Raw genomic sequence first — 14,839 nt, 5'->3', positions numbered from 1 at the left:
CAGGCTCCTTCTGAGATGTGGATGCTGTGAAATCCCTCTCCATTGAAAGCTTCTGGTGTAAAGTGTTGCTGGCATCTGTCTGTCTCAGGAGACAGTAGAATGCGTCTCCAGAGATGAAGTCAAGCCACTGGAGAATCAGAGCAGCTGCTGTGGCTGCAGAGACCGGTAACTTGTAACTGCTGCAGTTCCGAAGTGATCTCAGTGGGGCTTAAACCTGGGTTGTCCAGACGACAAAACTGGCTGATGTGCACCAAAGGGAAGCAGATCAATACATTTGGCACCAGCTTGGCTGTAGGAATTGCAGGAAGGAGGTGTTCAAGACACTACCCAACCATCTTAGGGATTCTACTCTGGATTTGTGTAGGGTTTACGCCTTAGCCTTTTCTTCTCCTGATGATATCCCGCAAGGCAGCAGAGGTTTAGGATCGGAGTTTTCCTTCTCTGACGCAAATATGTGCAAATAAATCATATTTCAACTGCTAACTCCGCCATGCATCATTTCCCCCAAAGGAACACAGACCCTGGTTCAGTTCCTGCAAAATGCACTCCCAATCAAAACATTTTGTGCTTTGTACAGTTGTGCCTCGCAAGACGAAATTAATCCGTTCCGTGAGGCTCTTCGTATAGCGGTTTCTTCGTCTTGCGAAGCAAGCCCCTTGACAGCTTAGCGGGTTAGCGCTATTAGCGCTATTAGCGGTTTAGCGGCTTTTAGCGGATCAGCTGTTAAGCGGCTTATCAGCAGATCAGCTGATAAGCGGCTTAGCGGCTTAGGAAAAGGGGGGGAAAGGGAAAAAACCCGCAAGAACTCACAAGACATTTTCGTCTTGCGAAGCAAGCCCATAGGGAAATTCGTTTTGCGAAGCGCCTCCAAAACGGAAAACCCTTTCGTCTAGCGGGTTTTCCGTCTTGCGAGGCGTTCGTCTTGCGGGGCACCACTGTATCTCAGGGCATGGGTCCTTGGTCACATAATGCAGGTCACTTTGCTGAACCTAAGCAGCTCCAACTATGGTCAGCATCTGTACCTTGTGGGCATCTCATGTGCTGTGCCTTAAATTCCATGATGGAAGAAAAGCAGAATATAGGTGATTTCATATATTTGTATTTTACTAGATGTATTTGGAGAATAGATTGTGCAACTAATGCAAAACGATTATGCACCAACAGCTATAAACAGAATGAGAAAACAGAGCTGTGACTGATCAGTAGTGGAGTGGGGTTTGCCTATGATTAAATACCTAGTTGAAGCCAGGCCACATTATTGCTAGTCGTTTGCGCTTGCAGTTATTCCAGCCCTGCGGTTTTCAATTATCCTCCAACTTAGAGCATGATAGGGCAGGGAAGAAAGTGTCGGGCACAGGAAGCTGGGTACAAAACTTGCATCTCCTTGAGGTACTGCTTGGCGCACAGCAATCTATCTCAAGAAGCCAGGAAAGGAGAAGGAAACAGATTTGGTCCAGCTGGATTATGCAAAAGAAAGGGCAGTAGTTTCTGAAGAGGTTTCTAGCATTTCTAAGAGGCTTGTGCTCTTCTTACACTGTAATCTTATGTGCACTTAGGAACAAGTCCTATTTACTAGTGGGACAAAGGTAAAGGGACCCCTGACCGTTAGGTCCAGTCGTGACTGACTCTGGGGTTGCGGCGCTCATCTCGCTTTATTGGCCAAGGGAGCCGGCGTACAGCTTCCGGGTCATGTGGCCAGCATGACTAAGCCACTTCTGACGAACCAGAGCAGCGCACGGAAATGCCGTTTACCTTCCCACTGGAGCTGTACCTATTTATCTACTTGCACTTCATGCTTTCAAACTGCTAGGTTGGCAGGAGCAGGGACCAAGCAACGGGAGCTCACGCCGTCGTGGGGATTCGAACCGCTGATCAAGAGCCTCTGTGGTTTAACCCACAGCGCCACCGGCATCCCAGTGGGACTTACTTCTGCGTAAACATGGAAGGAATCAGGCTGAAACTGTATATAATAATAATAATAATAATAATAATAATAATAATAATAAATAATTAATAATAATAATTTGTTATTTATACCCCGCCCATTTGGCTGGGTTTCCCTAGCCACTCTGGGCGGCTTCCAACTGAATATTAAAAACAGTACAGCATCAGACATTAAAAACTTCCCTAAAGAGGGCTGCCTTCAATTGGCTTTTAAAAGTAAAATAGTTTTTTATTGCTTTGACATCTGCTGGGAGGGCATTCCACAGGGCAGGCGCCACTACCGAGAAGGCCCTCTGTCTGGTTCCCTGTAACCTTACTTCTCGCAATGAGGGAATCACCAGAAGGCTCTTGGCGTTAGATCTCAGTGTCTGGGCTGAACGATGGGGGTGGAGACGCTCCTTCAGATATACAGGACCGAGGCCGTTTAGGGCTTTAAAGGTCAGCACGAACACTTTGAATTGTGCTCGGAAACATACTGGGTGCCAATGCAGATCTCTCAGAACCGGTGTTATGTGGTCCCGGCGGCCACTCCCAGTCACCAGTCTAGCTGCAGCATTCTGGATTAATTGCAGTTTCCGGGTCACCTTCAAAGGTAGCCCCACATAGAGCGTGTTGCAGTAGTCCAAGCGGGAGATAACTAGAGCATGCATCACTCTGGCAAGACAGTCTGCGGGCAGGTAGGGTCTTAGCCTGCGTACCAGGTGGAGCTGGTGGACAGCTGCCCTGGACACAGAATTAACCTGTGCCTCCATGGACAGCTGTGAGTCCAAAATGACTCCCAGGCTGCGCACCTGGTCCTTCAGGGGCACAGTTACCACATTCAGGACCAGGGAATCCCCCACACCCGCTCGCCCCGTCCCCCAAAAACAGTACTTCTATCTTGTCAGGATTCAATCTCAATCTGTTAGCCGCCATCCATCCTCCAACAGCCTCCAGGCACTCACACAGGACCTTCACTGCCTTCACTGGTTCTGATTTAAAGGAGAGGTAGAGCTGGGTGTCATCTGCATACTGATGAACACCCAGCCCAAACCCCCTGATGATCTCTCCCAGCGGCTTCATATAGATATTAAAAAGCATGGGGGAGAGGACGGAACCCTGAGGCACCCCACAAGTGAGAGCCCAGGGGTCTGAACACTCATACCCCACCACCACTTTCTGGACATGGCCCAGGAGAAAGGAGCGGAACCACCGTATAACAGTGCCCCCAGCTCCCAGCCCCTCTAGACGGTCCAGAAGGATGTTATGGTCGATGGTGTCAAACGCCGCTGAGAGATTCAGCAGAACTAGGAAACATCTCTCACCTTTGTCCCTAGCCCGCCGGAGATCATCAACCAGCACGACCAAGGCAGTTTCAGTCCCATGGTGAGGCCTGAATCCCGATTGGAAGGGATCCAAATGGTCCGCATCCTCCAAGCGTGCTTGGAGTTGTTTTGCAACCACCTGCTCAATCACCTTGCCCAAGAATGGTAGATTTAAGACTGGGCAATAGTTGGCCAAATTGGCTGGGTCTAAAGATGTTTTTTTAAGAAGCGATTTAATGACCGCCTCTTTCAGCGGGTCTGGGAAGGCTCCCTCACAGAGGGAAGCATTCACCACCCCACAGAGCCCATCGCCCAGCCCTTCCTGGCTTGCTTTTATCAGCCAGGATGGGCAAGGATCAAGGAGACAGGTGGTCGGTTTCACTTGTCCAAGCAGCCTGTCCACATCCTCGGAGGTAACAGATTGGAATTGATCCCATGTAACAGGGAGATTTGAACCGCCGACCTTCTGATCAGCAAGTCCTAGGCTCTGTGGTTTAACCCACAGCGCCACCTTAAATTATCATTATTATCGGCTTAAAATTAAGAATGAACAGCGCCCGATTCTGCAGGCAACACTGAGGTTCCTGCATTCCAACGGGGTTGGACTAGATGACCCTTGGGGGTCCCTTCCCATTCTACAATCCTGTGATTCTACGGCAAGATATGCCTCCTGCTGCTAGCGGGGGCTGCAAGAATACCCCGCATATGACGCTAAAGATCCCACCGCAGCGGCTTCGGCAGCATCACATCCATCAGCAGCTTTAGGCCAGCCTTTTTTCCCGACCCCTCGCCCGACACATTCCTCCAGACTACAACTCCCATCAGCCCGGAGGCTTGGGGCTGATGGGAGTTGTAGTCCGAGCCGCCCGATTGGCGAAGACTCTTCCCCCCCCCCGTCCCACACAGCCCTGCTCCTCTTCGCATTCCCTCCGCTGCCGCAGGCCTCCCGCCCGCCCGGTGGCGCTCGCGTCCCAGAGGCGCCGTCCTTTCCCTCTCCGCAACCTTCCCCCGCTCTTTCCCTGCGTCCCTTTCTCTCCTCTCTCCCCCCGCGCTGCTTCTGCCGATGGGGTTGCCGAAGTGGGAGGGGGTCGTGGAGGGCGTTTCCCCGGTCGCCGCGCGGCGTCACTCCCAGCATGCAGCGCGGCCCGCTCCTGCCGCCGCCGCCGCTCCTGTCACCGCCGCTGCCGCCGCCGCCTCTCCCGCCGCCGTCACTTTCGCAGCTGCTGCCGCCGCCGCCGGCGCCGCGGGGCTGGGAGACATGGCGGAGGGAGGCGCGGCGGACCTGGAGACCCAGCGCTCGGACATCGCGGCGCTGCTCAAGACGGCGCTCCGCAAGGGCGACACCTGGTGAGGGGCAGGGAAGGGATGGGGGGGAGGGGGAGGCCGAGGAGCGGGAGAGGCTGGTGAGGGGCCCTTCTGAGTGACAGGTGCGGGCGGATCCTGCCTGCCTCGCCCACCTCTTTTTCTTGGGGGGTGGGAGGCGGCAGCAGCCCGCCGCCCTTCCTCTCCGCCCCCCCCACCATCACCATCACCCCCCCCCCCAAAATGCGCTGGGAGCGGCATCCCCATCGAGGAAGGGGCTCACCTTGCCTCGCAGGTGGCGCCAAGGCGGGGCCAGGCGCTCACAGCCGTCCACCCGCCCCCCGCCCGCCCGCCCCTCCGCGCATCTTTCCCATGACAGGTTCTGGAGAGGCAAGGTTTGTGCCAAGGTGCTGCTTCCCTCTCTCACCTGCGAGAGGAAGAGGCGAGCCGGTCCAGCCGGCTTTCAATTGCAGGCACTTCTTCTCCCAGGTGTTTTCTCCTATTGTTTCAATCGGCCGGAAAACTACCACACACAAAAAACCACACACACACACCCTATTTTTTTCTGTGTATTGAAGGCAACCAGTGATCGAGTGTGACTGTTTCCTGGGTTAAGGTTTCTCATCCACAGCATAGGCTTTCCCCCAGAAAGCTTACATATTGCAAGGCCTTGTCTTTTCTGCCTGACTGTTGCTTGTCACTTCTGGATTTCCTTTAGGGTTTCACCTCGCCTGGTTTCTTCCACAACGTTCCTTTCTTTTCCTCTCCACCCTCCCTGTAGATTGTATTTATCTGCAAACCGTATCATTGTTTTATGTTTTTTCTTCTGGTGAGTACTAGCTGAAATACCTGGGAAATGGATCTTGCCACCTCCTGGCTTAATTGTGCTGAATCTTGAAGAACGTTTTGGTATTTGTGGAGTAAGATGTGACTAAACAGATCAATTATGCACACATGTTCCCCCCCACACACCCCTCTATTAAAAGAGAAGTTAATCCTGGGCCATGGGGAAATTCTTGGATTGTGGAGATTGAGGATAACTTTGTGCATCCAGCAGCCACTGTGTTATCTTGGAGCATGCAGAACTGCCAGTGGGATTGTGGCCTGGATATGTGAAGATTTCATAAATGGGCTGTTGTGACTACTTGTGTCATGGCAGTAACATGTATCACGCACTGACAGTTCATACAAACAGCTGCACCTTATGAATCCTATTTAGGCAGCAAGCACAAGGGTGACTGCATGGAGGCTGTCAGGTGTGTCAGTCAGCCTGATTTTTCATAAGTTGTTTGAAACTTGTTAAAGTACAGTCCGATGCATGTTTACTCAGAAATAAGTACCAACTGTCTTAAATGGGGCTTAGAGAGCGATCCTAACTGCTAGTCAGAAATGCCAGGGCTGAATGGTGCAGTGGAGCTTCTCTTGCTGGCCAAAGCGCAAGGCAGGGGGTGTATGTAAGCAAAAATGTTGATTTTACTGTGCCAGCTCCTTGCTATTACAGCAAACAGGCCTATGATCAGTAACTGGAATCCAGTGGGCCTTTTTCCAGCCCAACTCTGCCGCTACTCCCTTGCTCCTGTTCTTTCAGAGAGTACAGCAGCAACTTCCATGGTTATGGAATCGCGTGGAGTGACACCACTATCACATCCTAACCCCTTCCAGTGATCGGGGTTAGGGTTGCTTTATTACTCCCTACTGATAGGTTTTAGGATTGCAGGGTTAATTATACCGATTCATTGGGTTTGTTCAACTATAATTTATGTTACCATAGAAGAAGCAAGTGGGCTTGAGTCTTTTCAAATACAGGTGTGTAGCAATTAAACACTTAACCTATTTCTCATTTGTTTTCTATGTCTGTCATTGCACCCTGAAGTCTGATGTTTCCTACATGTTAAGGCCCAGTTCAAATGCACTTTTGCTACTGGGAACTGGGAACAAGCTTGAGCATTCCCCCTGTTCCCTCTTCCTCTTTTTTCACTCTGCTTTAGAGGAGACTTCCTGGCTTGCCAAATCAGTTTCCCATTATGTCTGAGCTGGAAATTGTTCTCTAAGTCCTGCCTACACACAGCACAGGTTTATTGTGATTTGCAAGCCAGGGTTATAGGCAGCATTAAATTATGGTTTCCAAATCACAGTAATCTGATTTAATAAACCAGAAAGTATCTTCCCAAGCTGGGGAAGCATAGTTAGTTGGAGTGGAAGCATGATGTCTGAACTTGACTTGAATTACATTATCTCATCTCAGCCACAAGCTGCTACTCTCTCAGTAATCATCCTGCAAAATCACAACTGTGTTGGCCTACCTTAAAGAGCTGATGTGAGAATTGCTGACAGAGTATATGTAAAGCATTTTCAGGTCACTGAATAAATTTTACAGTACAATTCTAAACATGTTTACTCAGAAGTAAGACTTATTAAATTCTGTGAGACCTTAGTTACACATTTCTGTCCCAACCATACTATATAATTTTGAAGAGTTCTTTTGAAGTTGAAACTAGAGATGAAGATGCAGCATATTCTTTACAAATTATGAACTACCCTACAACTAGGTGAATAAGTGTGTCCATTGTCACATCTGCCTCCCCCTTTTTCCTTCAAGAGCTCAGTGCACCATACACAGACACCCCATTTTATCCTCTCAGCAACCCTGAAAGATAGTGTAGAGTGTAGACTGAGTGATAACAAGAGGTTCAAGGCCACCAGAGAACTTTATGGCTGAGAGAAGGGATTAAATACTGCACTACACTAGTTCTCATCTGCCTTTCATTGTTTAACACAAATTTGTGCACGCTTACTCAGAAATATGTCCCACTCTTTTCATTTGGGCTTTTTTTTCTAGGTGTGCATATAGTATAGCAGCAGCCCTAATTAGCTACTAAAACTGGCCCCATAAGTATGACGGCATGAAATTAAGACAGGTAGTAAGTCCTGTTTAGGGATTCACATATTTTAACTAGGCATAGGTAGGCTATAGGAAGTGAGACTCACCTTTCTTCTGTCCTGCTGCACAGGCATTCTTTTGATACCCACTCCCTGAAGAAGAATGGTGGGTGATATGAGTATTTGTACCAACTTCTTTCTGCCACTCCATACAACTGAATCTGATGGCTTGGCACCATTTTGAAAGACTCACTCTCTGCTTCATTGTATTGCTGATGGCTTACTAAAAGCTTCTATGGTGGGGTACATCAGTTGTCTTCTTCATAATGAATTGATGGCTGCCAAAAGCAACCTAACAACTGTATTTGTAGAATTCTGGTCCCAGTGAACTCAGTGGGATTTACTTCAGAATAAACATGCTTAAGGTTGTACTACCAGATAAAATCTCACACTAAATTATTGTGATATATTATATACTGGAGTGTTATGAGAAGGTATAGTCTTAAACTCAGAGAGTTGACGATGAAAGTTGTAAGCAAGTGTAGTAATGAGTAATGTTTGTGTTGTTTTAAGATGAATTGAACTTCAGAGGTTTGCTGTAATTTGAGAAGCTATACACAGTTTCTCCTATTCTAAGCATGAAGATTTCAACATCTGATTCCGTTTTTCAAACATTTGTATGACAACATACTTCGTCACAGAGAAGAACTATAGTTCATAAATAGTGTACATGCTTTGCATGCAGCAGTTCCCAGTTCTAGTCCCAAGCATCTCCAGGGGAAAGTCACCTGTCCGAAACTATGGACAGCTCCTGCCGGTCAGCATAGGCAAGGAGATTGCCAACCTTTTTGGTCCCATGAACATATTTGGAATTTTGAGAGTGCTCAGTGAGCAACAGTGCTCACCGCTATCTCCCTCCCATTCTCTCAGATTGCTCCTTTTCTGTCCAGCTGCTCAGGTGTTGATCTGTATGTGCTTTTCAAGGCTAGGATGAGCAGCTCAGGTGCTGAGCTGAGCCTTGAAAAGTACATAGAGCTGAAAGCAGTTTTAGAAACAGATGTGAAAGCTAGGAGCTAAATGGCACCTTAAACCCAGGTTATGCTCGCAACAACGGAATGTCTAGGCGTCTTTTTTTTTATAATGAATACGAATGAGCTGCAGCTAAAATATTATGTTCATTTTTCACATGGTCTAGTCCTTCCCCTGCCCATCCCCCTGATATTCTTGAGAGGGTCTCTTCTCCAGTCTTCAGAGAGTAGCTGGAAGAGGGAAGGCAGGAAAGGGTCCTCCTTTCCTTCTACTCTCCAGTTTTAATCTGAAATCATAGGCGCAGTACTGCACCCAGAGCTCAGAAATGTTTGAGCTAGTGAAAAGTGCGCCTAGAACAATGGTAGTTTCGAACACTGGCTAAAAGAAGTGGTAAAGTGTGTTGATTTCTGACTTTCTCCTTTGGTACTATGCACTTTCGAAGTGGGAGGGGAGATAATCACCATTTCTGCCTCATAACCAAAGCAGCTGTGAGGAATGCAGGGGAGGGAGGAGTTCGGAGGCTTTGTGGGCAGCAGGGTAGCACTCTGCACCTTCAAGGTGACCCCACTGGTGATCCCAGGTATAGACATTTATGAGCTCCATGGACCAATGGTCTGATTCAGTATAAGGCACCTTCCTATGTACTATGTACTAAAGATATTTTCTCAAATATTTTTGAAAACTCTAAACCTACCACATTACATCTGATAGATGATAGATAGATAGATAGATAGATAGATAGATAGAAAGAAAGAAGACTGCAGTGAGCTTCATAACAATGGACCTGGTTAACAGTAACATGCTTCGGTTAATTTAAGAATCCTACAAGTACCTTTATGTTGCTTCCATCATCGTGGCAGGGTTATATTTACAAGGAGCTTAATTGTAGTGATGGGGCTTGTTCACCCAATATACCATAACTGTAATGTTTGGGAAATGCCCATTGAAAGGAGCATGATCTCTGTTCATGTATTAGCTTGCTGCGATTCATTATATATGCACGCATGTTTGTGCATATGGAGGGTTTGAGAGTGAGTGTGCCATGCTTAGTATGGTTAAGGAAGAGTAAAGGAGAAAGACAAAGTGGATCAGATTCTACTGGCTGCTCCTGCTCCTTGCTTGTGTTGTGGTGTCTTGGATTACAAACCCAGTTAGAATGTGGAGAGTGCCCTGCTCCCCCCCCCACTGCTGCCCTGGCTGCTACGGGGTGGGGGGAGCCAAGGTGCAGTAGGCCCAGTTATCTAGACTGAGCTCCAGCCTTCCAGTTATGAGCTGTGGCAGTGAATAGGTAATGAAAGTCCTTCTGTCTGCCTTTTGAAACATTAGCATTTAAGTTCAGGAATGTGGAGGGAGAGAGATAGTTTTTTGAACTTGTAAGTACCCTCCCACTAGTTGGACACTAGTTTAAAAAGGGTAAAGGACCCCTGACAGTTAAGTCCAGTCGCGAATGACTCTGGGGTTGCGGCGTTCATCTCGCTTTACTGGCCGAGGGAGCCGACGTTTGTCCGCAGACAGTTTTTCTGAGTCATGTGGTAAAACCAGAGCAGCGCACAGAAACGCCGTTTACCTTCCTACCGGAGCGGTTCCTTTTTATCTACTTGCATTTTGACATGCTTTCGAACTGCTAGGTTGGCAGGAACTGGGACTGAACAACGGGAGCTCACCCCGTCGCAGGGATTTGAACCGCCCACCTTCCATTCGGCAAGCCCTAGGCTCAGTGGTTTAGACCACAGCGCCACCCGTATCCCTGGACACTAGTTTAGTGTGTAATAATTATGTTTGCTTCTGATCCAGATGTGTTTACTACTAGCCAATCACACCTCTAGGCACGATCTTCAAGGCTGTGCATAAGTAGACTCCTATATCATGTTTGATGTTCACACAGTGTTTCCTAGAATAGCAGAAGATTGTGGCAGTCGCTGTTTTCTGTCTAGAAACATTTTTTATGTGTATGGGACTATGCACCAAACATCAGGTGCGGAAGACAAGAAAACCAGAAGAATTTCTGCAAAAATTACTTAGATATGATTTATAATGGGAAGAAGATAAAAATCCATTCATTTCGTATTTTTAGTTCAAACTGCATGCCAAAGAGTATTTACATAGAGTATTTACACAGGATACAATCTTTGTATCTATTGCTGTGTTTCATAGCAGCTGGGCATTCATGGTCCATAGCTCAGTCCCTGGCAACTTCAGCTGATGAATCCTAATAGGGCTGGAGAACAGCTGCCAGTCACTGTACAGAATACTGAGTCAGGGTGGACCATTGATTTCTTATGGTATAGTCCTTAAGTGGTTCATTCTTGGAGCCCATTTCCCAAAGCACAAAACTAATCCCTAATTTTTAAAACAAAGGACAAAAGGTAGATTCACTTCAGGGTTTTTTTTTGTGTGCTTAGAGTCACTGGTCAACGTGTAAAGAATCCTCAGCCAAATATGCATTCAGAAATTAATTCCAGTAGTTCAGGGATGTAGTTAGCTGTTACCAAGATTTTTACCCTGCCATTTCACATGATAAAGAACCCAGGTGATTGAGTGTGACTTTCATGTGTTTGGTTTTATTTTTCCTGTTAGCTAGTTGAAAGGCATTTAATAGCTTCTTAAAACTTACTTAGCTCTTACTGGATTTTCTTTTATTTAATTTACCCAAGATGCTCGCTGTAATTGCATTTTCAGTGTCACAAGTAGGTCTTGTCCTCTGCATGTTTTTTTAAGGTTCTCCCAAAATTTGATGAGTGTATAAAAACAAGGGGATCTATACTTAATAGAATACCATTAGAATGTATTGTTGCTTGATTAGAAAGATGCATGCAGAAGTTTAATCCTGGACATTTGCATTTAAATAGTCAGGCCACAGGTGATAGGGGAAACCCATGCCAGTGACCTTGCAAAGCCATTGCCAGTCAGAATTGATAAGGCAGCTTAATGGTTATTATCTACCCCATGACCATGACATGGGGTATGCTGTAAATGTAAACATATTGGCAGGGAGAATATGCTGGTCAGTTTCCCTGCTTTCTTTGTCTACGAACCCAGCTGTAATAGTTAAAAATATCAAACTGTTGCCGCTTCTGTCTTCACTGAAAGGCTTATGAAAGCCATAGAGAATGCACATTCACAACGGCAAAAAGTACAGAAGTGATTTCGGTATCCTTACTATGAATTTGAGGTATAGTCAACTGATATTAAAGTAATGTGTACTTTCTGAATCATGTTCAAGCACAGATGTGAAGTAGAGAAATAAATGGTCTATGCTTTCTTTTTCCTTATCACACAAATTTGGTTGTTGATTGTTGCTATCAATATGTACTGGAACACACAGCAGTTAGAATGCACTCCTGTGCTAGAATAATATCCCAGCGATTACAGATAAGTTTGATGAACAGCTTCCCCCCCCCCCCACTTCATAAAGCAGTTTTTCCCAAGGACATTAATATACATTTGAGAAGAATGCTTCAACAAAGGAATAAGCACTACTTTTGATCAGGCTGGTTTAATTATTTTTAAAAATAAGCATCTAAAATGTAAACTATGAGTTTCATAGAGCAAAATGAACTGAACTGTTGTGTTTCAAAACAGTGAAGGAGTGTAGTCAATAGGTTTTTATAGCGGGTTAAATATTGTTTAGTTAGCAGCTTGAAGTCTAGGATGAAAATGTTTCTTTGACTATTTCAACCAAAGCTTTGGCTGTATCTGAATCATTTATGCTCATATGTTTGTGATCTGATGAGATTAAGTATTTGTTACACTTCATGAGAATGGGTAGAGTCTCTCTTCCATCCATAGGAATGTTGAGTATACAATGTATTCTATAAAGGCTGGCACTCTTTATAAAATACAATTTACAGTGCAATCCTATGCATATTTGCATGCAGTCTATAGTCCTTTTCTTACTACAATTTTCTGGTTTTCACTTTGATTGCATAGTTCTGTTCTCTTGGGAATTATTGGTCTGATGGTTGTCCACAGTGGGTGCTCATGAACTACAATTAAAAATATGATGTTGATTACTTAGAGGAGGTATTATGCCAGGCTTCCTCAACCTCGGCCCTCCAGATGTTTTTGGCCTACAATGCCCATGATCCCTAGCTAGCAGGACCAGTGGTCAGGGATGATGGGAATTGTAGGCTCAAAACATCTGGAGGGCCAAGGTTAAGGAAGCCTGCCTTATGCAATACTGTTCATCTGTGCTTTCTGATATGATGTAGAGGGGTTTAAAACAAGATTGCTAAGCAGGCATCTGTTATTAACACTGTTAAGAACAAGCCCCAGTTATCTGCTATAGACAGGCATATTTTAAAAGTTAGGGATGAAAGTGGAAAATCATTTCTTCTGGTTTGATTTCATGTTTATTTTAATATTCTAGCATTTACTGATAATTTAATTATGGTAAGGAACATGAATGTGAATATCTCTTTCTGAAGGATTTTTTTAATAAGAGTCATCAGATTACTTGTTGGTAATAAACTCAATTAATAGTCTCTTAAGATGTATGTCTCAGTAGATTTGTGTAAATGCAGTTTCTGAATGGTTGGTTGCATTCTTTCCTGTAATAATACATATTTAGTCAAAGCAGTCTTAATCTTCATGCTGGAAGCAGCTCTGCAGGTGTGTTGTGTCTGTATTTTGGAAAATTCTCCAAAGTACTACTCAAAATATAAATACAATAAAAAGCCAGCCAACTGCATCATTGGTTCAGACTTTGATCTTTCATATGTATATTTTCTTCCTTTTTAAGGTATTTAGTGGATAGCCGCTGGTTCAAACAGTGGAAAAAGTATGTTGGATTTGACAGCTGGGACAAATATCAGATGGGAGATCAGAATGTTTATCCTGGTCCTATTGACAATTCTGGACTTCTCAAAGGTAATTACTGTTGAGTATTAAAAAAGAAAGCAGGAACCTGATGTGTATGAATGTGTATAAATATTGCATATTATTGCAGTTATCTCATCCTGTCATTCTTAGGTTCCAGAATATATGGGAATTTCTTCTTACAAATTAACATTTTCAAATACAGTAGTTCAGATTGGATGATATCCAACAATGTCTGTCCACTAGTGGAATCAATATTGTTTGTGACACAGATTTCCCCTTCTCCCCACAACCCCTCATGTGCTCCCCAAATCTGCTAGGGAAGAGCATGGAAGAGTAGAGGAGGGGAAAATATATTGCCTGAGGGGATTTCTCTTGTTTGATATTGGCAATCACCCTTTATTCCATCAGGGAATATGTTGTTAGTTTATAAATACATTTCAGTTGTCTCAAACTTGATCACTTGTGATCTTCAGTCCCTTTGTATTAGAGAGTGTGTTAAATACTTTTGTTACCCAAGAAAATCTTTTAATAAGAACAATTTAGAAACAGGAACTGTGACATCTAAATATTGCCATCCCTAAATATGTAAACATTTCCTCATAGATGGGGACTGTCAGTCTCTCAAGGAACATCTCATTGATGAGCTGGACTACATTCTTTTACCAACTGAAGGCTGGAACAAGCTGGTTAGCTGGTATACTCTTATGGATGGCCAGGAACCAATTGCACGCAAGGTACTTCTTACACTGAATACTGAAATGTCTATACTTGCGCTTGAAATGCTCCGCTTACAGTGCTACCAGTTAAATGCGTAGGAGTAATTTGAATATGTCCGTATCACGTCATGGTTTTTGCAAGTTAACTAGTACTGAGTCCTGGCATTAATCAGTATTAATGGCTTCATTTCTTACTCAGTGTTAATGATACATTCATTTTTTTTAAGCATGAGAACAAAACATTGATGAGACAACTCTTATCATCTTATTTATTATTTCACCAACCTAGTACAGCCATAATTACTTCTGGCCTGGTTAATGATAAAATATTTCTGTTAACTTCTCCTGACAGTTCTGTGAGTAGGGTAGAAATTTGTCCTTGCTTTGGCATAGCAAGGCAAGTTCTAACCCAAACCACGTAGATAAGCATTAAATTAGGTAAATATTGTTTCAGTTTTATAGTGATAACTGTTTCAACTGCAGCACTGTTAACTGCATGAATTGCTTAATTTTGGGTTCTGCTTAAGTCTGTTCTAATCATATACCTTGACTTTGTACTTAGATTTTGGACACACAACTGTATGAAGCATTTTGTGCTAATAGCAAAAATACATTGTGTACTGAAATATTTACAGGTGATGCATTTTTAAAAATGAGAATTATTAGACTCTGCTGGAACTTGGACATACCATTCACTTTCCTGTATCGTTCCACTTTCTTCCTTGGCATGTGCACTCTCTTATGATACATTCAGTAGAAGACTCCCTTTCTAGGCAGTGTTCCTTGACACAGCTCTCGTATGTCTGTTCATGTCTGTATCAGTTTACAGAATAATACTCACTT

General features: G+C 44.7%; 1 protein-coding gene across 4 annotated transcripts in view; it reads left to right on the top strand.

The window, feature by feature from the left end:
* The first annotated feature begins 4,398 nt into the window (after window positions 1-4,398).
* The window catches only part of USP15 (ubiquitin specific peptidase 15), a 52,387-nt gene continuing 41,946 nt past the window's right edge, over window positions 4,399-14,839 (top strand). For 2 of the 4 annotated variants that reach the window (XM_079994118.1, XM_079994116.1), the window contains exons 1-3: window positions 4,399-4,595; window positions 13,201-13,328; window positions 13,884-14,014. In XM_079994118.1, the coding sequence (XP_079850244.1) occupies window positions 4,507-4,595; window positions 13,201-13,328; window positions 13,884-14,014 (348 nt within the window). In that variant the 5' untranslated portion in view covers window positions 4,399-4,506. The remainder of the gene's footprint in view (window positions 4,596-13,200; window positions 13,329-13,883; window positions 14,015-14,839) is intronic. The other 2 variants (XM_079994119.1, XM_079994117.1) reach the window with 1 other exon arrangement.

The sequence above is a fragment of the Podarcis cretensis genome (genome assembly GCF_951804945.1).
Source record: "Podarcis cretensis genome assembly, chromosome: 10".
Lineage (NCBI taxonomy): Eukaryota > Metazoa > Chordata > Lepidosauria > Squamata > Lacertidae > Podarcis > Podarcis cretensis.
This window is presented reverse-complemented; position numbering and strand designations above follow the sequence as displayed.